At 37.0% G+C, this 25,366-nt stretch overlaps 1 protein-coding gene across 7 annotated transcripts in view; it reads left to right on the plus strand.

Annotated features, from left to right (window-relative positions):
* Window positions 1–243: 243 nt before the first annotated feature.
* SNCA (synuclein alpha) overlaps window positions 244–25,366 on the plus strand; it is a 123,669-nt gene continuing 98,546 nt past the window's right edge. The window contains exons 1-4 of one of the 7 annotated variants that reach the window (XM_044766324.2): window positions 244–355; window positions 3,008–3,158; window positions 12,366–12,407; window positions 17,675–17,817. In XM_044766324.2, the coding sequence (XP_044622259.1) occupies window positions 3,038–3,158; window positions 12,366–12,407; window positions 17,675–17,817 (306 nt within the window). In that variant the 5' untranslated portion in view covers window positions 244–355; window positions 3,008–3,037. Of the gene's footprint in view, window positions 478–1,075; window positions 1,840–2,294; window positions 2,531–3,007; window positions 3,159–12,365; window positions 12,408–17,674; window positions 17,818–25,366 lie in introns of those variants that run through there. The other 6 variants (XM_044766326.2, XM_044766328.2, XM_014838685.3 and 3 more) reach the window with 6 other exon arrangements.

Below are 25,366 nucleotides of genomic sequence, written 5' to 3' on the forward strand. Positions count from 1 at the left end.
AAAGGCTGCTTTTCAAAAGGACAGACAGTAGCGCAAGGAGTTGTTAAGCAGTAAATATAGTTGCTTCCTGTCCCTTTGGGTTTCAAACAATTGTTTCACAGATTTAAATTGCATTTTACTCAAATTTCAGAACCCAAGTGAGAACAAGGATCAGAGACAGCATTTTTTTTCCTACAAAAAATAAACACAAAACAAAATGAAAGCATACAGCAAAGACTTCTTTTTCCCTTCCAGGGCTAAAATCGTCCTCCCAATCCAGGCAAAGAAAGCACAGGCATTGTGTCAGAGGGAGGAGCTTGGTACTCCATTCTGGTGTGATCCTGGAACAGCTGTTTTTCCTCCAGCTCCGAAAGAGGTGAAAATACGTTAAGCAATGCAAAAATTGTCTTGAAGCCTGCGCGCGCGTTTGCCTGTGTGTCTGTGTGGGATGGGGCTGGGTGTCAGCTCCGAGGGCAACGTGAACCAGAAGTCAGAAAGGTGAGCGGTGTGTAGAATCTCCCTTTCAGAAGGGGTGGAAGAAGAAATTGGATATGATGGTTCGGGAGAATGAGCCACGCGGGATTTGTCTCCTCCACCCAGGCACTAGAATCTAGAAAGTAAATTCCATTTCGAGAACGAAAAGCTGTATACAACTGCTTGGTTTCGACGGCCGAGGAATGTCTATTCCTTGTTCCGCCGATAGGAAAAATCGGTGTCTGGCAGCCGCCGATTGGTGGAAAAGAAAATGGTGATAGTGGAGTGGGAAGAGGATTTGACCATCCTCCTCCCGCCTCCTCGACCTGTACTCTTCCTTACTAGTCTCCTCTCCACCCGCGGGACCCTTTCGGGATCACGCGAGGTTCAGAGCAAACGAAAATCTTTAAGATATTTAAATAAAAGCAACCTTAAGATTGTGTCCTACGACCACTAATCAAATTTCAGCGATCCGAGGGAAACGTGCTCCTGGCGATGCCTCTGTGAGCACCCTTCCTGAGCTGTCTGTCTCCTTCGGCAGCTCCCCAAGAGATTGGCTCTATCTTTGGTGGTCCATCCCTCAGACTCCCGCTCCCCTAGGTTGGCTTCCCCGTGAGGAACCAGAGGGAAAGGCGGAGACAGGGAGGGAGGGGGGATGGGAAAGAGGGAGCGACATCAGCCTAAGCCTAACCGCTCCCAGTCACCACAAAAGTCCCCGTGGCCCTGAACTTGAGGCGAAGCGCAGAACACCCCACCCTCCCGCCTCCAAGGAGCAGGCGGGCGGCTGGAGTTGGAGGTACAGCCTTCCTCCCACCCCCATCCCCATCCTAGAAGAGGAGTGAAGTGCACGCGGCGGGGAAAGCGGCGAGTGCCGGGAGAGGGGCGGGGAGAGGCGCTGACAAATCAGCTGCGGGGGCGGTGAGCGGAGGAGCAGGAGGAGGAAGAAGAGGAGGAGGAGGATCGCGACGACGGGAAGGGGACCTGAGAGGGGGCGAGCGACGGAGCGCGGCGACGCGGGTTGAGGTGTGTGCTGGCCTTAGAGCAGACCTGGGGCCCAAGCCTTGCCCTTAGCATCCATCGCGCTCTCTCCCCGCCTTCCCTTCCTACCCTCTGTGTCTTTCTCTCGGATTCTCTTCTGCGGGGGCCGAGGAGTGGCAATTCGACTACAGTTCACGGGTTCGCCTCCCACGCCCCCAGCCTCTCCTTGCCGGGTCGTGCTGACAGCAGCCTCCCCTGGGGACCGTCCCTCTCCTGGTGCCGCCTCCGCCCTTCCTGTCCGCTCCTTAGTCTCCCTCTACCTATTTAAATAATAATTAGGAAATTGTTTAAAATTTTTTTTAAAGGGGTGGGGGAGAAATCGGAGTTCTGAGGAGCAGAGGGACTCGGGTAAGTACCTGTGGATCTAAACTGGCAGCTTTGGAAATCCTGGAGAAAACCTGGTGGGAGAGGAGTCATTGAGGACTCCTGGGGGGTAGGGGGGATTGGTGCTGCCTTGAGGTCCCGCTGTGTCAGGTCTCTTCGAGGTGGGTACTTATCCCTTTGGTGAGCTTAAGGAAAGTAGGTTGACCTGACTCTTCTCCTGTTCGGATACTTCCCTCTTCTCGTCCCCAAAGGCTGAGAAGTCGGCTTCTCCGGGATACGCTTTTCCTTTGGGAAATGCGAGGATGCTAGATGGAGCGTGAGCATCCAACTTTAATTTCTCTCTTGCTTTAAATACCCAGTCCGCCCTCTCGGTTCTCTCTGTAAAGTAAACAAGTTGTGTTTGGCAAATAATTAAATGGAAGCGCAGAGAGGGCAAGTCAACAGGTGGGAAGGGGTTAACAGGTGCCGGCGCGGGGTGGGTAGCAGGTTCGAGCGCGCTGAGAACGCCCCCTCGGGCGGCTGGCGCGCGTCTGGAGGGCCGGCGGGTGTGAACAGGCGCCTGCTCCGGGTAGATAGCTGCGGGCGGGGTTGACTGCCGGCGGGGGTGAACGGGCGCCTGCTCAGCTAGATAGCTGCGGGCAGGGGTGCAGAGTCGGGTGGATTAGAGCGAGGGCGGGCGGGCTCACAGTTGGCCTGAGGTTCTGCCACATCCAGAGTGAGTAGTTCCCTTCCCTGCTTTCTCCATGATCAACCTGTTAGCCCTTTTCTGGGATTCATTTTAATAGTGCCCCTGGGCCCATGCCTCTAGCTCCCTTTCTTTTCCTGTGACCTGTCTTTTAAACGTACTTCTAGCTTATACTGTCACAGTTTGGACCCTGGCAAGAAGTTGAAAGAGGTCCATCTTTTCATGCAGCTCGCTTAGGAAATGCAAGCACAGCTCCAACGATTCATCCTAACCCATGTTTAGGCGGCTAGACTTTTGCTAGCCAAGATGGATGGGAGGGTGCTAAATTTTTAATGCAAAAGCTAAAAAAAGGCTTCTTTGTCCAACGGCTGAGATAAGGGTCCACTTGAAAGAGTCTCACACTTTTAGGAGTTCGACTGATCTTTCAGCGGTTTTACCTCGCGTGATTCTGATCTTGTTTTGTTTTACTCAAGAATTCTCATTCCAAGTGTATTTTGTATTCTCCAGTGTGGTGTGGTGTAAAGGAATTCATTAGCCATGGATGTGTTCATGAAGGGACTTTCAAAGGCCAAGGAGGGAGTTGTGGCTGCTGCTGAAAAAACCAAACAGGGTGTGGCAGAAGCAGCAGGAAAGACCAAAGAGGGCGTTCTCTATGTAGGTAGGTAAGCCTCCAATGTCTTTTGGCTGTTTATTTATGGCTGATGGGTTAGGATGATTGATACTCTAAATGCTGGTATTTCTCGCTTGATTCATTTTTGCGTCGTCACGTGTCAAAAAGATGTACTGAGTCAGAGGTATGTGTGGGTAGGTGAATGTGTATACTTGAGCTAATAGTAAAAAGTGGGGCTAAGTTTTTGTTTTACCGAATTATTTAATTTTGCGATAATACTAAGGACTTTTTCATTTTTTTTTAATGAATGTTTCTGTACTAAGTGACTATATTTCAGATGACAGTTTTTTAAACTCAGTCTTTACAAATAATCAAGAACATTCTTAAGAATCAAAATCATACATGAGCCTTTGATTTCTTTATCATGAATAATATTTGATAATTTTAGTGTATTCTTATTTTAAAATGAGACTTTGGTATGGCCCTGGGATATGTAAAAAGAGACTTGCTGTGACCCTAAAAAGGAAAGGACAGAAAAGTCTTTGGTGGAGTTACTTCTTGTGACCACTTGGTAAACTGGGAACTAAGAGCTTAAGGAAGTGCTTGAGACCTGCTACTAAGATCTCGGAGAGATTGATATAGTTCCTTTATCAAACAGCACACACGTAGCCAATAATGAGATTGATGCTTATCACTCCTACTTGTTCCTATTCCCACCTGGAAGTTTTCATGCAGACCCTGACTCTCTTTCTTTATCTTGAACTGTGTTAGGTTGGGTGTTATTTTACAAACCACTTGAAATTCTTTAGGGAAGAAATAGACAAACAGATATACACACACTCATCCACAGGGATACGTGCACACACTCGGACACACTTGCACACACTCACCACTGGCTATTCTGCCTCTTGTCTTGCTTCTCTACTCCTCTGAGCTCTTCCTTGTTCTCTGGTGGCCGCTGTAGCAGCAGTAGAGGCAGGATGAGCAGGAAGGTGGAGGATGAGAGTATTGGGTGGCCGAGGGTGCTGTGCCAATGTCCGGGAGGTGAAAGGAAGCCACACTGTCTCTCCAACATTGATGGGCAGGAGAAAAGTTATACTTGGAATGATTTTTATGAATGCTTCTCATATTATTTTTTCTCACTGTTCATAGACTCTTTTTATGTTGACTCTATCTTACCACAAATCTTCAGCAAAATTACTCTTTCTCTATCTTAAAACATTTTTTCAGGAAATCATTAAATTAAAGTGTTTTACAAGAGGAAAAAATTGATGAGTTAATAAGTGTTTCTGTGAAGTGTGAATTATATCTTTTTAGATGGAATTTGGACTACTGAATGAGTGACATGCAGATAACATATATCTTTATATTTGTCCTGTTTTCCAAGTTGTGCAAATACATGCTTGCAACTATTCTTTGATTTCAGTTACTTTATAACTTAGTAACTTTTAGTAAGATTTTTTAGGATGCTAATACTCATTTCATTAGTTTGTACTGAGTCCAAAAATTATTGAATATCAATTTAATACATTACTCTTTTCCAGGTAATAAACATGTTTTATCTCTGGAAAACTGTTTGTTTTCGTTGTCAGCTATGAGTTTGGGCAAATAAAATGATTTTATTTTTCAGAGGTTATTTCTGTTATTTGCTCTGAGGTTGTTATATAAAATTGTAATTTCCTTACATGTCACATTTAAAAAAAATCGTCTTTAATACCTATCATGATATTAATCATATAGTTCATTGTATAAGTTGTTTATTGGCTAGTTTCTGACGTCTAATTAAAAGTTGAACTCAGACACAGGATTTAGGATAAGTGACCATGAGAAGGCGTAATATTATAGTTCAGGTGTTGACAAACTTTTTCCATAAAGGGCTAGGTAGTAAATATTTTAGGCCATAACATCTTTGTCTCAACTGCTCAAGTCTGCTGTTTGGTTGTGAAACAACCATAGACGATAATAGCGTAACTGTGCTTCAATAAAACTTTACTTACCAAGACAGGTGGTGAGTTGACTTGGCCCATAGGCTGTAGTTTGCTGACTCCTGGTAAATTAGAAAGAACATAGACTTAATGTCAGACAAACTTAAATTCTAGCCTAGGCTGCACCACTTGTTACTGGGGAAATTGCTTAACATCTCTAAACATCACTTCCCTCATTTGTAAAAATATGTTTTAGATAAATGCAACTACCTTGCAGAGTTTTTGTGAGAATGTCATAATAAAACAGAACATATGAGTAATAAAACACACTTTAAAATTATTTTAAACACTTTATTTTTAGAGCAGTTTTAGGATGACAGCAAAATCGAGAGGAGAGTCCAGAGGTTTTCCATATATTCCCTGCGCAGACACATGCATAGATAGCCTCCCACATTATCAACCTCCCCCACCAGAGTGGTACGTTCATTACAATTGGCACATTGGCACATCATAATCACCCAAAGTCCATAGTTCACCTTAGGGTTCACTCTTGGCGTTGTACATTCTGTAGGTTTGGACAAATGTATAATGACAGGTATCCATCATTATAGCATCATACAGAATGTTTTCAGGGTCCTAAAAATCCTAAAAATCCTCTGTGTTCTGTCTATTCATCTCCCTCCCCCAGCCCTTGGCAACCAATGATCTTTTTACTGTCTCCGTACTTTTGCCTTTTCCAGAATGTCATATAGTTGGAATCATATAGTATGTAGCCTGATCAGATTGGGTTCTTCCACTTAGTAATATGCATTTAAGGTTCTTCCATGTCTTCTCATGGCTTGACAGCTCATTTCTCTTTAGCATTGAATAATGTTCTATTGTCTGGATGTACCACAGTTTATACATTCACCTGCCGAAGGACATCGTAGTTGGTTCCGAGTTTTTCAATTATGAATAAAGCCACTATAAACATCCATGTGCAAGTTTTTGTGTAGACATAAGTTTTCAACTCCTTCTGGTAAATACCAAGGAGCACAATTGCTGGATCGTATGGTAAGAATATGTTTAGATTTGTAGGCAACAGCCAAACCGTCTTCCAAAGTGGCTGTACCATTTTGCTTTCCCACCAGCAGTGAATGAGAGGTCTTGTTGCTCCGCATCCTCACTGGCATTTGATGTTGTCAGTGTTCCAGATTTGGGCCATTCTAATAGGCTGTGTCGTGATATCTCATTGCTGTTTTAATTTACATTTTCCTGATGAAATGTGATGTGGAGCATCTTTTCGTATGATTATTTGCTGTCTCTATATCTTCTTTGGTGAGGTGTCTGTTAAGGTCTTTTGCCCATTTTTTAATTGGATTATTTGTTTTCTTGTTGTTGAGTTTTAAAAGTTTTTTGTGTATTTTGGATAACAGTCCCTTTTCAGATGTATCTTTTGTAAACATCTTCTCTGAGTCTGTAGCTTCTTTTCTCATTCTCTTGATACTGTCTTTCACAGAGCAGAAGTTTTACATTTTAATGAAGTCCAGCTTATCGATTCTGTCTTTCATGAATCATGCTTTGGTGTTGTATCTAAAAACTCATTGCCGTACTCAAAGTCATGTAGGTTTTTTCTTATGTTATCTTCTGGGAGTTTTACAGTTTTGCATTTTACATTTAGAGCTATGATCCCTTTTGAGTTAACTTTTTTGTGAAGAGTGTAAGGTCTGTGTCTAGATTCTTCTTCTTCTTCTTCTTTTTTTTTTTTTGCATGTGGATGTCCAGTTGTTCCAGCACTATTTGTTGAAGAGACTATCTTTGCTCCATTGTATTACCTTTGCTCTTTTGTCAAAGATCAGTAGACTATATTTATGTGATTCTAATTCTTGGCTCTCTACTCTGTTCAACTGATCTATTTATCTATTCTTTCATCAATACCATACTGTCTTGATTATTGTAGATTTATAGTAAGTCTTGAAGTCAGACAGTGTCAGTACTTCAATTTCGTTCTTTGCCTTCAATATTGTATTGGCTATTCTGGGCTTTTTGCCTCTCAACATAAACTGTAGAATCTCTCAGTGTCTGCAAAATAACTTGCTTGGATTTTGATTGAGATTGCATTGAAATATAGATCAAGTTGAGAAGAACTGACATCTTAACAATACTGAGTCTTCCTATCCATGATCACTGAATGTCACTTTATTTAGTTCTTTGATTTTGTTCATCAGAACTTTGTAGTTTTCCTCATACAGATCTTATATATATTCTGTTAAATTTATACCTAAGTATTTCATTTGTTTTGTTGCTACTGTAAATGGTATTCTGTTTTAATTTCAAATTCCACTTGTTCATTGCTGGTATATAGGAAAGTGACGGAGTTTTATTAACCATGTATACTGCAGCCTTGCTACAATTGTTTATTAGGTCCAGGAGGTTTTTTGGTTGATTCTTTCGAATTTTCCATATAGATGATCATGTCATCTGTGAAGGAAGACAGTTTTATTTCTTCTTTTCCAATCTGTATACTTTTAATTTTCTTTTCTTATTTTATTGCATTAGCTAGGACTTTCAGTATGATGTTAAAAAGGAGTGGTAAGAGAGAACGTTCTTGCCTTGTTCCCGGTCTTAGTAGGAAAGCTTCTAGTTTCTTGTCATGAAATATGGTGTTAGCTGTAGGTTTTTTGTAGATATTCTTTATCGAGTTCAGGACGTTCCCCTCTAGTTCTGGTTTACTGGGAGTTTCTATTATGAATAAGTGTTGGATATGATGGGTTACTTTACTTTTCGAATGTTTAGCCAGCCTTGCATACCTGAGATTAATCCCACTAGGTCATAGTGAATAGTTCTTTTACACATTGTTGGATTTGATTTGCTCATTTTTTGTTGAGAATTTTTATGAAGCACATTTTTATATATAGGAGCCATGGTTATTATCAAATAAACTCTCCAACAGAATAAGTACTTTTCGAACATATTTTCTTTTCATCTTTCACTCTTCATTGCAAAAACTATTATCAGTGACTAGTTTGAAAAATTGGAAGTGACTAAAGAAAATTTTCAAATTTTACCATGGCTGAGAAAGTTGGACACCCTGTTTTCATAAACTTCATAAGAAAAGTGATTGCATTCCTTTATTATATACTTTTGGCAACTATGTTTTAACTAATTGAAGAACTACCATAAGAATCAGTGTTATTTTTATGATTTGTTCTCCTTTTGTGATATCTTTATACACAAATTTTCTCAATACACCTCAGTTTAATAGACAAAGATATTCTCAATAAAATGGCTCAGAAATTATAAATTGAGAGTCAAATTTCAAAGCAGAAAAAAATTAGTTCTTTTTATATAATGGCAAGTATTATAACAGTAAAGGCAAGAAAACGATCTTCAAAACTCTTCAAATGCCACTTTGCCTAATAAGCAGCAGTGGTCATGAGCGTGGATTGATATCAAATTCTCAAGTCACAATATACTTCACCTGTACCAAGTTGAGAAAGTCGACAGAACACGCATAACAACAGTATAATTGAGTTCTTGCAACTTCCACGCGTTACTTCCAACCTTCACTCTGCAGCTTCGTGAAGCCCTGAGAGAGAAGGTGGAATACCATGAGCGCCTCAGCTCAGGGAGCCATTGGTTCTGGTGTTCCTTCAGCTTTTATATCTTACTAGTCACATAGCCACTTGGCACCTATCTTGTAGCTGTGTCTTTTTAATTACAGAATACTTATCAGTTAAAGGTTAATCATTAATTACAAATACTAATAAACAGCTGACGGCAAACAATAGGTAATTGGTTTGATAAGAAGCGACCCTGTCAAGACCCTCATTTATCTTTGATTCAGGATACATTCCATGATTTAGCCAAAGGTCAAATTCTCGGGTACTACTGAGGCAGAGAGGAAAGACCACAGACCAACTGTTAAACATTTCTTTATATAGTCATTTTTTAAATATGGGGTACAAGGAGTGGCAAGTGGGTAGTGATAAGAAATAGTCTCTCCAATACAGGCTGTCCTCACGTTATTTAGTTCCAGGACACACAAATTTCAGTTACCACAGTTAGTTAAATAACACCAGTTAAATAACAGCACAGTTCCAATTTCTGTTACCACAGTACATAAACTGTAAGTGATTGCATAAAGTACAAACTTAGCTCTTAACTCTTCAGCCCGCAAATCATTACATAAGTAACAGAAATCCATTATAATCCATGATCAAATCACATCACTTCTTTCAAAGTTTGTTGCTGTTTGGTCACTGCGCATCGGTTATTCACCTCCTACAGACAGCAAAGCCCATAGTTATGTTGCCTCCTTGTCTCGCACTGACAAACCCGCAAGATATTATATAAAAATGCATAATTGAAAGAGGAAATTGGCCAAAAAAGATGAAAGCGCAGCAAAGAAATGAAGTGAAAAATGCTGGAAGGAAAATTTGAATCAAACATAGATTTATTTATAGAAGAAATAGCTGACTATGGGAAGGTTGACATTGCCGCAGTTCAAGAAACTCTGGGTATGCAACCAGAGGAACTTATTGAAGGTGAAGGTGTCAACATACGTGGACAAACTGGTTGTGGTGAACAAGGTGAAGATGTTCCAGAGGAAGCGGTGCTGAAAGAACACCTCCCGTTAAAGGAACTGTCAGAGATAGATCATGGCATTAAAAGTGCAAAGTGTAACATTTTGGAAACTGATCCAGGTTTACAAAGGAGCATGACAATTCACTAAGACAGAAAAGATGCTCGCCCCGTATAGGGAGTTATACAGTGAGAACGAGAACACAGCCACTGTTTAAACGACTCACTAAGTTTTTTACAAAGAAATAAAACACTTTAATTCTCAATGTTTTAAATTACAGTATACTAAGTAGTTTTACTAATTTTTTCAGTTATCTATACATTTATAAATGACTAAGAAAAATTTTAATGTTTTGACAAAAGCTTTAAGGATCATGGAACAATTGTAATTTTTACCACTGATTAATCATAATTTCCTCATTGATTATTAACATCAATTTCCACAGTTTGAACTCCGCTTGTCACAGTCATTTCATGATCCCACATACTACCTAAAGTGAGCATTGCCTGCAAAGTACACTCATACACACACGCAACATCACATATATAAAATACTATCCTGTATCCTTTAACATATTTAACAACTGCACAATTTCATTTATATGAATTTATGATTTGGTGATTTGTTCTATGTTTTAAACTGAAAATCCCTTTACAAACATTATATGCAAAGAAGAAGAGCACTTACCACTAAGTGTTTAATATGGATTAAACACTGTTTTAAGGCCTCTGTCTGTGTTATTTCCTTTGACCTCCATGTTGGCTGAGTGATATATATTTGATTATTATGTGGTGGAGTGAAAATTTAAATCCAGAAAATCTGAATTCAGAACCCACATTCTTAACTACAAAGCTATAGCTTATTTTATGTTTTGTTTTTATTGAAAGTCCTTAAATATATTCAAACTGGAGGTTCTTTTTTTTTTCCTGCTTTTTCTCCCAAAACACCCCAGTGCGTAGTTGTATATTTTAGTTGCGGGTCTTTCTAATTGTGTCATGTGGGATGCCGCCTCAGCATGGCCTGAGAGCCATGTCTGCACCCAGGATCCAAACCAGTGAAACCCTGGGCCGCCAAATCGGAGCACGCGAACTTAACCATTCGGCCACGCAGCTGGCCCTTGGAAGATCTTGAATATATTTAAATTGTTTTATTAAATGTAGAAATTTTCCTTGACTGTTTTGTAAAATGTAAACTTATATATGTTGCATGAAAATTTCACTTAATGCCGTATTTATATATTTTCATGAAAATATTCAATGAACATTTTAATATGGTTCTGTATATTTATCTAGATCATCTTACTGATCATATGATTATTTAAATCACAGACATATACTTCTAAATTTTAAATAAGTTTAGAACTAGAAACTGCTTCAGACCAGTGTTTGTCAAATTTGATCCATGAATTGCCTGCAATAGATCATGAGGGTTATTAAAAATGCAGATATCTCTACCTGCTATTTACTGAATGTTTGGGGCTCTGACTCAATAGTCAGCCTTTTTAACCCCGCCCCCTCCCCAATTGATTCTGCTGCACTCTGTTTAAAGAACCAGCTTCTTAGAGATTAATTAATCTCAGGTGTTAATTTTACTGATGAGGAATCTGAGGCTCCCTTACACTTTTTTATTTGTTTTAAAATGTGTTTACAGTTATTCCTGGTATACTCAGTAAGGGTTTACAAAACAGTGCATTTGAAAACTGAAGTTTGGTAACTATTTTAACATCCAAATGTGGGTTTAAATCATTTCCCAGTTTTTGTGTCATTTCCTTATGTTCTTCTGTGTCTCATAGAACTACATTATTTGAGTTATAGTTTCCAAATGAGTCTCCAATCCATTGTGATTTTCTCCAAAAACAATTTTTTTGAAAAACTGGTATGAATTACACTGAAAAATCCAATATTAGAGAAGTTATGAATAAAATTGTTAACAAATTTAGTTTTAATGACAAATATTAATAAATTATTTGTATAAAAGTATAGTAATGGTCAAGATTTTAGGGAAATTCCTATCGTACCTCTTCTTGAAACTAGCATTAGTAACACTTGAGCAATGAAATACTGCATTCCCTCTAAAGGTTTGCCTGGCTTAGTGGAAAGAGAATGAATTTAGGGTCACAGAGACCTTAATTTGAATGTGCTTGCAACCAGTTATGACCTGTGCAACTTTAAGCAAATCATTTAACTTTGATTTGCAATTTCTTCATGTATAAATTGAAATATAAAAATTTGTATATATACTATATAAAATTTCATAAAACACCTGTGTGAAATGGATGTTACACAGATCAACTGTGATGAGATGTAACATGCCTTTTACGTAATAGGTGTTCAGCAAATGTTGATTCGTTCTTGCCCTCCCTGTTCTACTCGTGTTTCATGGGTTAGCCAGTCTCTCTGCTGCACTGCGCTTTAGTAGGGCTTCTCTGTTCTGAATCCAAAGTCATGCCCCACCCAGCCCCCGTGTTATCTCACCTTTTGTTCCCTCTGTAAGTTCATATGTGAGGTGGAACACAAGGGGATCAAAAGTACCATTTTGTGGTAAATTATGAATTGGGGAGAACCTTCTGTTAGCTTTGTTTTCTTCTATGTGTTGTAGTAATTACTGAATTTCCTTGTTTTAGCTTTTTTGCCCCCTATTTTGAGGATATCTTTATCTATTGGCTTCTGAAGACTGAGATTTTTTGATTAGTTGTATTTAAAATGAGCTAATCAGCACTATAAGGCCAGTTTGAGACTTATGTTTTGAATTTGTTTGTTTCTATAGGCTCCAAAACCAAGGAAGGCGTGGTTCACGGTGTGACAACAGGTAAGCTCCCTGGGGCTTCTAACCAAGGATGGTATTGAAAATATTTAGGAAGCCGTATAGCCCCAGCACTGATCGCTCAGAGTGCAGTTGTAAACAACCACTGTGCCTATAGAGGAGCATTCTAAGGGAACATCAAGCTTTGTTTAACCTTAATTCTTTACTAAATATAGGTAAATATTTATTATAAATAAATAAAACACAATATATTTAACTGTGGAGAACGATGACTCTGAATTGACCAGCTCTATTTAATTTATAGTAGTATAGCATTTGAGTATTCTGACCAACTTAATGTTCTGGCAAACTGCTAGTATAAATAACATAAGGATTGTCATTCTTCAAATGATTAAGGCACAATTTTCTGTAGAGTACACTGAAATATTCTGACACTAAACTACTAATTATAACATTTCCTTGATGATTCAGAAGACATTTTAGGAAACATCTTGGGATGACCAGTAAGTTATTTATTGTGTTTATCTCTGTTTGGCCTAATTTCACCAAGAATTTGAATAGGTTTATAAGAAGATTACAATAAAGAAATGACAAAAAGGATGAAAATTGTGGTGGTTATGATGATGAGGAGGAAGATGATAGTGATAGAAATAGAAAACTGAAAAGAGAAGCAAAATTTAACAACCTTAAGAGCCTACGGATTTGCTGTAATTGAGTTTCATGCTGTGTGTACTTCAAACTTCCTGACAGGTGTGGTAAGACAAGATATATAACCAGAAATATAATTCATATGATCGGAAAGCAGTAAACACAATAGTGCCTCGGAGAAATAACATATTCCTATTACTGCATTATAAACTAGAAATAGGGAAAATCAAAAGGGAGTATTAATAATGCAGTATTGTGGTTAAGACTATAAACACTGGAGCCAGAACTCCTTGGTTCAAATTTCTGCTTACCCCTTACCGGCTGTGTAATTTTCTGCAAAATTCATAGCTTCCGTGTGACTTGGTTTCCTCATCCATAAAAGAATTAAGTGAATTAATGTACACAAAGCACCTAGAATACTGAAGGCAAATAGTATGTATTATACAGGTGTTACTTATTATCCCTTTAGAATAGATCGATCTTGAGCAACATTTTTATAGCTAGTGGAGAAAAGTAAATCATACAACTATTTTATACATGTTTTTGATAAAAATGAGAGTGTGAAATTAAAACACAATCCTTTGAAACTGATTCTGCTAGAAGCTAAGTTAAAGCATGCAACTTATATTTGCTCTGTTGTTATCGACTATGTAATGCTGATAACGAGGCAAGTAAATATGTTGCCTTCTGGGACCTTCTATAAATATGATGTTATTAAGCATGATTTTAATAAGAACTGAATGACAGACGGTTGGAGACTGTATTATCTGAAGGGCCTTCCCCGATTAGTGCTGTTCCTTCCATTTAGTAGTTGAAGACATGTGGTTTAGAAAGCAGATAAGCATGTGGCAAGATTCAGAGACGGTGGTAAAAATTAAATACAACTAATACTGTCATCTAATGGAGGGGATATGTTGAAAAAGTCAGAATTTTTGCATCTTCTCCAGAATAATAGAATCATCAGTTGTGTGTGTGTGTATGTGTGTGACTGAAATTTGTATAATAAGGCAATATTTTACAAAACACTTCCTGAAAAACCATAGCCCACCAGCTTATGTGTCCATGATTTGATAGTGTTGAGAAACTTTGCGTATCATCTTTCGTTTAGCATATTAAAGAATCTGAGATGTCCTACTTAAAGAAATTTGCATAATTCAGTTTAATCTAGAGTTTCTCAAATTTCTTTGACCTTATTTCAGTAGTTACTAGGATTGAACTAAACTAGCATTCCACAGAAGACTATGCAAATGCTGCTAGGCGGCAAGGCCATGACGATTTCGGTGTGGGCAATATTTGCAACCGTCGCAACAATCAACCACTCTGGCGGTAGCAAAATATCAAAAATGTTGTCAGAAATAGTCTGGCTATGAGAATTCCCTTGGGATAAATCAGCTACAGTAAGTAGCTTCTCTCTCCCATATCACATAAATGAATTACTTAATTTGTTTAATAGGGTTATTCACTATAAATTTCCAATAAGCTTAAGGTAATTACCCCAATGGCTTAGGAAAGGGAGAATTGGTCACTTATACTTAGTCTAAAATGTTTATTATGGTCACATAATATGTGCTAAATAAATGTTATTTATTATTGTTATTAGTCAAAGCAGGAAAGCAAGAAACTGTTGTGTAGTACATAACATTGTCAGCTAATGTTAAAAGAAAAACTTCTCCAAGATCTATCCTTTTAGCTATTTTTGCGGAAATACAGACTTCAGTAAATCTACATTCATTGTTATAAACATAAATTTATTACATGATAATGAACACAACTAATTTTCAACATGTTAAACAATTTAATTAATTTAATTCAATTAACAACAATTAAATTGTTTTATAACATAAATTTATTTTCCTCAAGTTTATAATTTGTGCACCAATTCAAAACTAGATCTTCTTAATTTTATAATTTTGTTTAATGTCAAAGGCTAGATTTACTGTATCTATTCTAAAAGTTGATGCTATATTTTCTTTCTGGAATTTTATTTTTGACTTAATGAAAGTCAAATATAAATCTTATTATTGAAATTAATGTATAAATTCAATTACAGATATATGCAAAATTCCTTTTGATGTATTTAAAATTATTTATTGAGCATCTACTGTGAAATACTAAAAAGAAAAATAAAACAGGATCTCTGATTTTAATGAACTCAAAATACACTGGTGGAAGTTGACAAACAGACTAGTGGAAAATGAATAATTATGGCACAATGTAAAAAGTTCAATAGTAGAGATTTATCTGAAATTTTATGGGGTCACAGAAAGAGGAGAGGTTTTTAACATGGAATTTCACATTGAGTGAGTTTCAACACACCAGCTTGAATTTGCTGAGTAAACAGATAGAGGGATAGCTGAGACCCATGAAGGCTTCTGGCCAGATGGAGCTGTTTGAACCAAAATGAGGAAGACTGGCACATTTGGGGGAAAACATAAGTGAGTTAAAATATTATACCATCAGTTGGTTGCGTGGAAAGTATCTTTTTGATCCTTCTTATGAAGTTTTTTCCCTTAAAAATAAACACCATTTATGAGATGCAAAATGTATTAATTTGGGTGTGTCTCCTTTCCTTTTGTTTTGTCCCCCTTTTGTTTGGAATGTCAATGAACACAGAAACAGTGTAAAAGGTCTTAACAGGGGAAAATAGGGGTTCAAAGTCAGTGGCTAATCTACTAGATAAATCCAATCCTACAGAAATCTTTTAAAATGTGTCTGTTATTTCTACATGAACACTCTTTTTGTAAGATAACTAATTGACTTATTTTTACAATGATGAAACCTAATGAAATGTACAAAGTACATTTTACTGTGCAGTTTATGTGCATTAAAAATAAAGTTCATACATATATAAAGAATTATCTAGATGTAAAAATAAATTTTCATGGCTGGCAGAAAAATTATGAGTTTGTAAAAACATCAAAGTTTATTTTTGTCTTTGAGATTTTATAACAAGAAAATGTTCATTTTCAAGCAAAATATTCTATTCATGTTCTTAGAAAAGAAAAAAATGAGAACTTAAACCCCATAATTCACCATTTTTAAAGGATCAACATTCTGGAAATGTTTAAAAACATGAATTTCCAGTATAGCTTTTCACTGGCATTTAAATGGAGCTTTCATTGTGAATAGCCGTTACTCTTTAGGAGGCATCAGCCCTATCCCCAGAAGTGGCCGAAGGCAAATATCCAGCAACACGTGCTGTGCCCGCTCCCTGGGTTTAGACTCTAGGGCCTCTTCAGCTTCCGCTCATTGCCTGGGGACAGTGGGGTAAGCCTCTCTCCTTACAGACTGCCTTAGCTTCCGGGACCTACACAGTCTGTTCAAAGCCCAATTGCTTTGTCCACACTGTTTAACCACTGGCCACTCCCAACTGGTGACATGAACTGTATAATAGTCATATGACCAGAACAATAGCCCTCAGCAGCTGATATCGTGTAAATCCTCCGGTTCCTCAGGCTTGGACTTCTCTAGAGAAGATGCATACAAGCATAAAGCATGACAAGAAAATGTGTCTCTGTTTGCTCAGGAGAGAGCCTGAGGAAGAATATCACTCCAAACTAAAAATTCCTGAAAGTTAGGGAGAAAGCAGACAAAAAGTGAGTTTGGAGGGCAAAAAGAAACTAAGGCAAATACCACCTAGACATAGATAAGAGATGTAAGACCCAGGCTTTATGAGCTTAAATGTTGTAAGGTTTAGCATGAAGAGGTGTTGTTTTAGTTCTCTATTGACCTTGAAATTATTTAAAGAGAAGAATCTCTTGTCTTCTGCTGCTTTTTCATAGAACTCTTCATTTAATTGAAACAAATGTTTTTATTGGAGCTTACTGTATGTGGTAATTATGTTGAGGTAATATAAAAAGATTCATTCAGCAATTATATCCGGTTTTAGTCCTGGAGAATATTTGATATGAGATTAAATCTCTGTCTAAATCTAATCCCAAACTATTTGCACCATCTTCTCTAAATTTTTAGCTTATTTAAAAAAATCTACTGAATCATCATGTCGTATTGTGTTTTATGAAAAAAATTGTGCACATGCTCAACAAGCCTCTTAATTTTCATACTTTACTTAATGTCTAACTCTTTTGTTCCCATTAAAATCATTGAAAATCAATCTTATTATTAAAACTCCTTCTGTTTCAACTACCTGAACTTTTATAGGAAGGTCAAAGTTCCTTTGTAACCATCCCTCACTCCGTTGTTCATTTCTGATAGTAACATGCATGAGCATGTATGTGTTGTGTGCCTCAGAAGGTGTGGTGAAAATGAACAACCTGAGTGAGATACAAGAATCGGCATTGAAATTGAAATAAAGAAAGAAATTTTGTGCTGAGTCTGATGCAGCTGTAACTGCACCTGTAAGCCTTGCTTTCTGTAAACTTTCCTTGATAAAATGCAAGCCAAACCCAAATCACTCATAGCTCTAAATTTGTGATCGTTAAACTTGGAACACCTTTTAATATCTGTATGATTACAACAAAATATCTTAGCAAAGATTCAATGTTTGGCTAAACCATGCTCCCTTAGAAATCTCTGTAGCTTTTCTGTCTTCTAACTCTTCAGTTGCCTACGGTATGTGCAAACATAGATTTTTAGAAGTGAAATTACTTTTAAGTCGCTATCGTTCCACCATCCCTTAACCTGTTGTTCCTGATTTATCCCAGTGGCTGAGAAGACCAAAGAGCAAGTGACGAACGTTGGAGAGGCGGTAGTGACAGGGGTGACAGCAGTAGCGCAGAAGACAGTGGAGGGAGCAGAGAGCATTGCAGCTGCCACTGGCTTTGGCAAAAAGGACCATTTGGGCAAGGTATGATTGCATACATTTTATGCTACATTTGTAGGCATGGGAGACCACAGTGCATTTTCATGCAAGGCTCTAGGCAGGAATAAGATGCGTACTGGGGGAGGGCTGACTGACCCTCCCCTCGTAAAAATGTGCTACTTTTATGTGTGTATTCTTTTTGAGGGTATTAACCCAGATAAATGCCATGATAACTGTACAGTAGTCATGATTGTTTCATTTTCTGGAAGACAGTTAATGAAATAAACAATGTAATAAATGCCAAAGGAACAGTGACATTTCAGAAAGAATGGGGGCTTTCATGTAAGCTAAGAATCTTGGAATTTCTTTTTGTTGGAATATAACAAATGCTTTGTGCCCAATCTCTAAATTTTCAAAGTGAAGGTCTTTTACTTGATTTCTTCATAATGACATCATCTCTTATTAAATTGCATATTTGCTTATCATATAACAGTTCTTTGCCAAATATATGTTTGTTGGAACTGAGAGACTTACACTGCTTACTAACCAGAGATCGTGGTTTGGGGTGATTTTAAAATTCTCGGAAGAATTTTGACTGCATTTTTTTACAAAGATGAGATTCTAGTAAGATTATACAAAAGATATGAATTTCATTTTAAGCAGTTAAGCAATAAAAAATGAAGTGTTGACTGGAAGATGAAATTTTACAAATTTCATGACCACAGCAGCAGAATGATTTTTGCTCCTTCCTTGCCACAGTGGCCTCCTTGCTATTCCTTGAACAAACCAAGCATACCCTTGCCCTGCCTCTTCCCTCTGTCTGGCACACTCCCTCATCTCCTCTGGTCTTTGTTAAATGATACCTTCTCAATGGGGTCCTATTTAATACTGGATCTTATTTAATACTGGAACCATTCTCTTTACCTTTGGTATTTCTAATCTCCCTACTGTTTATTTTTTTTCCAAAGCATTCATCACCTTTAAAAATAATAAATAATTTACATATTTTTTATACATGTTATTTATTTTCTTCCTCCCCTTCTAAAAGATAAGCACCATGAGGGTGGAATATATTTATTTTGTTCACTGATATTTCACAAGTGTCCAGAAGAGTGCCTGACACAGTAGACATTTAAGGAATATTTATTAAATTAAAGAAGAAAGTAAGGAAGGAAATACATGAATAAGCAGGGTAACTTTTATTTCTGTGTCTTTAGTAATTATATGTGTAGTATAGCAACTGTGGCTATTCGACCATCCAAAGTTATAATCCAAGTGGTTTTGGAATAGATATCCTGAAAACTGTAAGAAAGTAACTTTATTTGCTGGCGTCTGCTCTGGGTTGTATCTGCTCCATGTAATCCTATGTAGTAGACCGACTTTGATGGATCATTAACATATTGATAATAAAAATATGTGACATATTGAGATTTTATCACATGTAGTTACATCGTCTGGGGCAATTGATGCCAATTATGGAAAACCTGGACTGGGCTCTAGCATTCTTCAGTTGACACTTGAGTGTATGGTTAATGATAGCAGTATTCCTTTGTGCAGAATACGCTTTTCAAATAATTTTACTACTCATGCTGCTAATTACACTAAGTCCTATTTTCCATCAGAAATTGTAATTACACTTATAGCTTTATTACATTTCAAAAGTTAGGAGGGACCTCATATATTAGTACAGAGGCAATTAACCTGTTTTGTGTCCCTGACCCTTGTGCCAATCTTCCCAGAAAAATGTGCACTCACATACACACACCAACGGGCTTAGTGGGATCTTGGAAGCTCATCAACAGACAGAGCCATGGTTTAGATCAATCTCCTGATTGTACAGATGAGGAAAGTGAAATCTACGGAGGGGAAGTAAAGAGTCCAGGGTCACACAGCTAGATATAATAGACTGGATGTCAGTGGAGCTTTTCCATCACTATGTCACTTCCCCAGCTGCTTCCTCAAAACCTGCCTTTCTTTTGGGTTTTTATAAACTGAATTGTAGGCAACCAGACTTAACTAGAACAAGTTTTTGCTTGAGAATATTAAGAAATGGGAAACGTATCATTCCTTTCTCACCCTCATTTAAGGCACACCATGAAAATTACAAATAAGGCATGGAAGTTTTTACAGGTTCATTTCTTACAAAATTAGGCTTGTTTTTTACCCTTCTAAAATATTCCTATTTATTTTAATATTTTAAAGCATAAATCTAAATGATGTGAGAAAATTAACCATTTGGAGATTTCTCTTCTGGGTATTTATAGGTTCTTCCAAATTTCTAATATGAAAATGAAGCCATAAAACCTAGAAATTGCAACATAGTTATAGGAAAAAATACATTGAACTGGGAGTTTAAATGGCTGATTTTCATTCCTGCTCTGTCACCAAAAGGCTAGATGACCTTTTGAAGATTTCCTAAGACTCTTTCTCATATAATGAGGAAACTGTACTAGAAAATAGTTAAAGCCCAATTTAGCAGTCCAGTTCTGAGTTTCTATAACTCAAGGAAGACACTAATAAACTTTCATTGTGGCTACATCTATGGGATGCCAAAAATTCTAGGGAGTTTAAAGAAAATCATTGAATTTGTTCATCATAGAATTTGAAATAATTTAATTTAATCTTTCAAACTGATTAAAGAGATTCTAGTGAATGGAAATTTATTGTTGCTTTAACCGTTTGTTAATGACCCCATTGAGACACTCATTCTTCATTCAAGAAATAATACTTCCTCACTATGTGCCAGAAACTTTGCTAGATATTGAGGCTAAAATGATGAGAAAAACCATGGACTGTTTTTCTCTTCATTGAGCTTATAGTCTAGTGACAAAGATCAGTGAGATGATCCTGTAATCACCACACAATAAGTATGTAATTATAACCATGATAAAGTCTGCGGAGTACATAATGCCAATCATATCTAAAAAGGGACTTGACCCAGCTAGCGTGAAGCTGGGGTAAGGGAAGGCATCACAAAGGCTTCCCTGAGGAAGTGATGTTTGAGTTGAAATCTAAAAGAATGACTGGCAATTAATAAATAGCGAGAGTTGGAGGAAAAGCATTCCAGGCAAAAGCAACAACATGAGGAAATCTGATGTGGGAGGAGGGAACCGTGGCAAACCAAAGACGACTGCAGCTGGAGCCAGAGGAAATGAGGAGGAGGAGGCTGGAGGGAAATGCAGGAGCAGCTTCATGGCTGGCCATGTTAAGAATGTTGGTCTTTAGTCTAAGAATAAAGGAACCTATTAAAGCATTTTAAGCAAGGATGTCAGGTTATAGGTTTACATGTTGAAAAGCTGTCTCTGCCTGCAGTGTGGGAAGCAGATTAAAGGGAGGGAAGAGTAGAAACCAGGGACCAGTTAGTGGGCTGTGATGGAAAGAAGAGATGATTGTGTATACCAAGGTGTTGGTGGGGAAAGAAGAAAGAAATGGATTAATTCAAAGACCTTGTAGGAGGTGATATGAACAAGATTTGGTGATACATTTCATGAGGCTTGGGGGATGAGGGATGTGATAAGCAGAGCTATGAGGTGTTAGCTTGTTGAAGTGGATTAATGGCTGTGGCATAATCTTGGTGGTTGGTGCCTCCTTGAATATCAGGAATACCACAAGAGGAGAGGCTGTGTTGATGTTTAGCTCTCAAACCCATTGAGGGTGTTTGGTCTATCAACGCCTGATTGATGAGGGGACAAGTCTTTCCTTCCTTCCTTCCGTCCTTCCTTCCTTCCTTCCTTCCTTCTTTCTTTTCTTTCTTTCCCCCATTTTGTGTTTTCTTGGTTTGCTTTTTTTAAATGACCACAGATACCTAAGTGTTTTTGTGAATTTGATCATATGAATGAAGCCACCTTTAGTAATACTTTCTAATTATAAGACATTAGATTAAAGGACAAATAGGATGTCTTGAACTTTAAGAATTCGTTTTATCAACTATTATTAGCTTCTGTATTTAACACATCAGAATAATATATCTACCAATGTATATTTTTACCTTTGTAAACACAAGAGGTTGTCAGCCATACAATTCATTTCCCAAAGCTCATTCATTTGATTGGCACAGTAGAAACAAGCTACAAATGCATTGGCAGAGGTATTCAAGTTTGAAGTTTAAACAAACAGTGATGTTAAATAGATAAAATTTATGTTTCCCACTTCTGTTGAGAATAAATGATCTGCTTGTTCCAAGAATATTATAAAAGAATTACCTTGAGAAAGCATTGTTCTTTAGTGCATCTATTTTTACAACATACAGCGAATCACTAGAACATTTGCTCCGTCCCAACCCCTCCACAGAGCTTTGCATGTGGTTACTGCTCAAGTAAATCCTTGCTGAAGAAGCGAGCATCTCTTTAATGCTATCTGGAATGCCCTAGAAGAGTGGGATCCTCAGTGTCCCTGAGCTCTAAATTTTCATAATTTTCTGGATTTATAGAGAGTTAAAGTTCTGAATAAACTATAAAGCTACTGCCTGACAAATAGTACAGCAGTTAGCTTCATTACCACATCCCATTTAGGCACCGACCTATCTACATGGAGATTGTTAGGTTTGGGGCAGGAAATAAGCTTGAAATATTTATAGCCTCATATACTTAAATTTTCAGGTTCATCTGTTTATTTACGTTTTTTAGAATCAGAATGAAGTTCTTAAACAGTGCCATTTTGGAAAAATTAGATCAGATTATAAACAATTTTTACTATCCCCAGCACAGTTATCCAGAAAATGTTGATTTCAAGTGGAGAGAAGTGTGTGTACTCTGTAATCCTGCCTTAATTCCTAAGAGGAGAACGAACCAAGTGTAGGCTAGATGGATAAAACAAAGTAGGAATAGAAAATGTCAGCTTTGACATTATGATCTTTAACATTTAAGCATCCTTCTGCTTATTTCCTTCGACTTACCAGAGCTATCGTATTTAGCTTGATGCAGATTTATTTTTAAACACTTGAGTGTTATGGACTTTCCCATTAAATGATTAATCAGTTGATGGATGTTGCCATCAACTAACATACTTAATGCTGATTTCACAAATAAGCCACAGGTCACAGGCAAACTTTCAGATTTCTCTGAAGAAGCATACATCTATCATAGGTGCAATCTTAATATTGTTTATAAGAAGGTAATAATAAGAGAGGTCAAGATTAGTGAAATATTTTAATTTATAGTAAACTTTCTCCTTAAATTTTGTCTAATAATGGTTGATGTAGTGTATTGTCTCAAATAATTAGCAGTTTGAGTCTTGCCTTTGCCTTTGACCTCAGGGAAAACCAACATGACTGTTAGTTACATTTAAAGCTAAACTAAAAGCTTTGTGGCACAATTAATTGCCTGATTTGTATTTGTGGTGGGAGCCATGTATGCTATTAATAGCATTGTAATCTTAGATTAAAGCATAATGTGGTAATTAAAGAAAAAACCTAATTGACTTAATTGATTTGTTTCAAAATGTGTATAATCATTTACATTTTGCAATGTGGTGTGTAAAAATCAATATTTTATTCTCACATGAAAGTCTACTAATGTTGCATAAACTGTTTTCCACTTAGCAACATATCTATTATGATGGATTCTCTCTGTATCTAATAATATTTCACTAGATTCAGGGTAGATGAATCATGATTCCTTAATGACTCTTGATCTTGTAAGATTGTAAATGGAAAAGTATACTATAATTATATAAAAAGTTGTAAGGAACATAGACTTATGGTTATGTTTTCATTAAAATTCAGTAGCATTCAGGCATTTAATGGATGCTTCATGTGTGCCGGACACACAGCTGGGCACTGTGGGGAATGCTAACACATGGATGGCTCCTGCTTTCAAGAAATGTGCAGTCCAGGCAAGGCAACTGACATATTTACCTTGGAAAAAGGAGCATCTCTGGTCTTTGAGAAGATCTATACATGTATATATTTGTAACAAGTGTATATCCATCATAGGAAGAAAAATGCTTTTTGTTAGAAATGAGAGAGACCTATTCTCTCAACAAATATTATACCTTAAATTTCGTTTTGTCAATAGACTGTGAAATTACCACACACCCATAGAGATAAGAGCCACAATATTTTAGCTGTTTAGACACAGGAACATAAAAATACTTGCACCTGAGTCCTAGGACTAGCACTTAATCTGTAAGCATTACAACCTTGCAGTATATACATGACTACAAATCCAATTTCAGTCTTTAAAGAACTGATTGTGGTGATAGTTTTGATTGTTAGAGAAATGTATTACAGGAAGAGTGTGATAGAACTGCTTCAAGGCACACCAACAAACAGCTTTAAATTATATTTGTGCAATTGGCTTATTTCTTTATAAACGCTTAACGTGGATTAAATCCTGCTGAATGCAAAGTGAGAGTAATGACCATATTTTTATGAACTCATCTTCATTGTGCATGTGGCTAACATCTACTGCTAACATCCCTTCACACGCAAAGAGGAAATTATATTTTTGATACTGTTTCATTAATCAGATACTATTATATGTAGGATGATTTCAAACTTAGTTTCTTTTTAAACTGCTATTACCAACTGAGCCATATTTCCACTTTGTAATTGAAAGGAAAATCTAGAAAAATAAACTTTGTATCTTTAGATGACAGGAATAAAGGGAATAGATGTGTTTATTTATTATGACATTCGATACTCTTATCTCAAACTTCAATGATAATCAACTTGTTTGTCCCTAAAAAGTAAGAACACTTTGATTTTTTTCCCCTTCAAACATAGGCTTTTAGTTTTCTAATTTTCAGGAAGACATTTGATGGCGGTGTTTGCTTTAACAAGAGAAAATAGAAAAAGAGGTTCTATGTTTCTCAAAATATTCAAAATACAAAAAATCTAGGACAAAATATGTTTACTTGAATTCAGAGGAACAGAAATAAGGTAAATGAGACGCCAATTGTCTTTTGCATGCAAATACATAATTATGGGAACTAGACTCGGATGGCGCATCTCCTCAACCTGATTGTTCTTGTATGAGGGGAAAAGGAGTAGTTTGTTAATTCAAATATGAGGTAATTCTTTCATAGGGAGCTTAACCGAACATTTGAATGTTTAAGTCACACTTTAAATATCCCTCTTTACAAGGTGACTCTGGAATCAACAAACAGATATTTTGAAAATTCCAAAAGTAGTATTTGATTCCTCTTAAGCCTATAGTGTACATTATTACAAACAACACTGAGCCAAAAATTATGTTTGTTGAATAAATAAACAATTAAATGAATAAGTGAAAAATAAAAAGGAGGAATGTATATTTTATCTTCCTTTTATATTTAGAAGTGGAAACTGTTTTACTTTTCTTTTGTGTTCTTCACGCTAACACAGTATGATAAATCTATTTGGAACTCAATTCATAAGAATGAATTCAGTTGCAGCTTTGTGGATTGTGAAGAATAATGTCAACTTTTAACTTAAGGAGATCAAATAGTTTAACTGTCTGTGCTTACAAGGGAATGATATTAGTCTGACAAGCCATAATAGCAAATCATCTCCAATTCACGTGTATATACACTTTATTCTGATTGTTGAGAATTCTCAAAAAAGTAGAAAATTGCCCTTTCAATATACACTGACTATTTCACGCTACGTGGATCT

The sequence above is a fragment of the Equus asinus genome, chromosome 3 (genome assembly GCF_041296235.1).
Source record: "Equus asinus isolate D_3611 breed Donkey chromosome 3, EquAss-T2T_v2, whole genome shotgun sequence".
Taxonomy (NCBI): domain Eukaryota; kingdom Metazoa; phylum Chordata; class Mammalia; order Perissodactyla; family Equidae; genus Equus; species Equus asinus.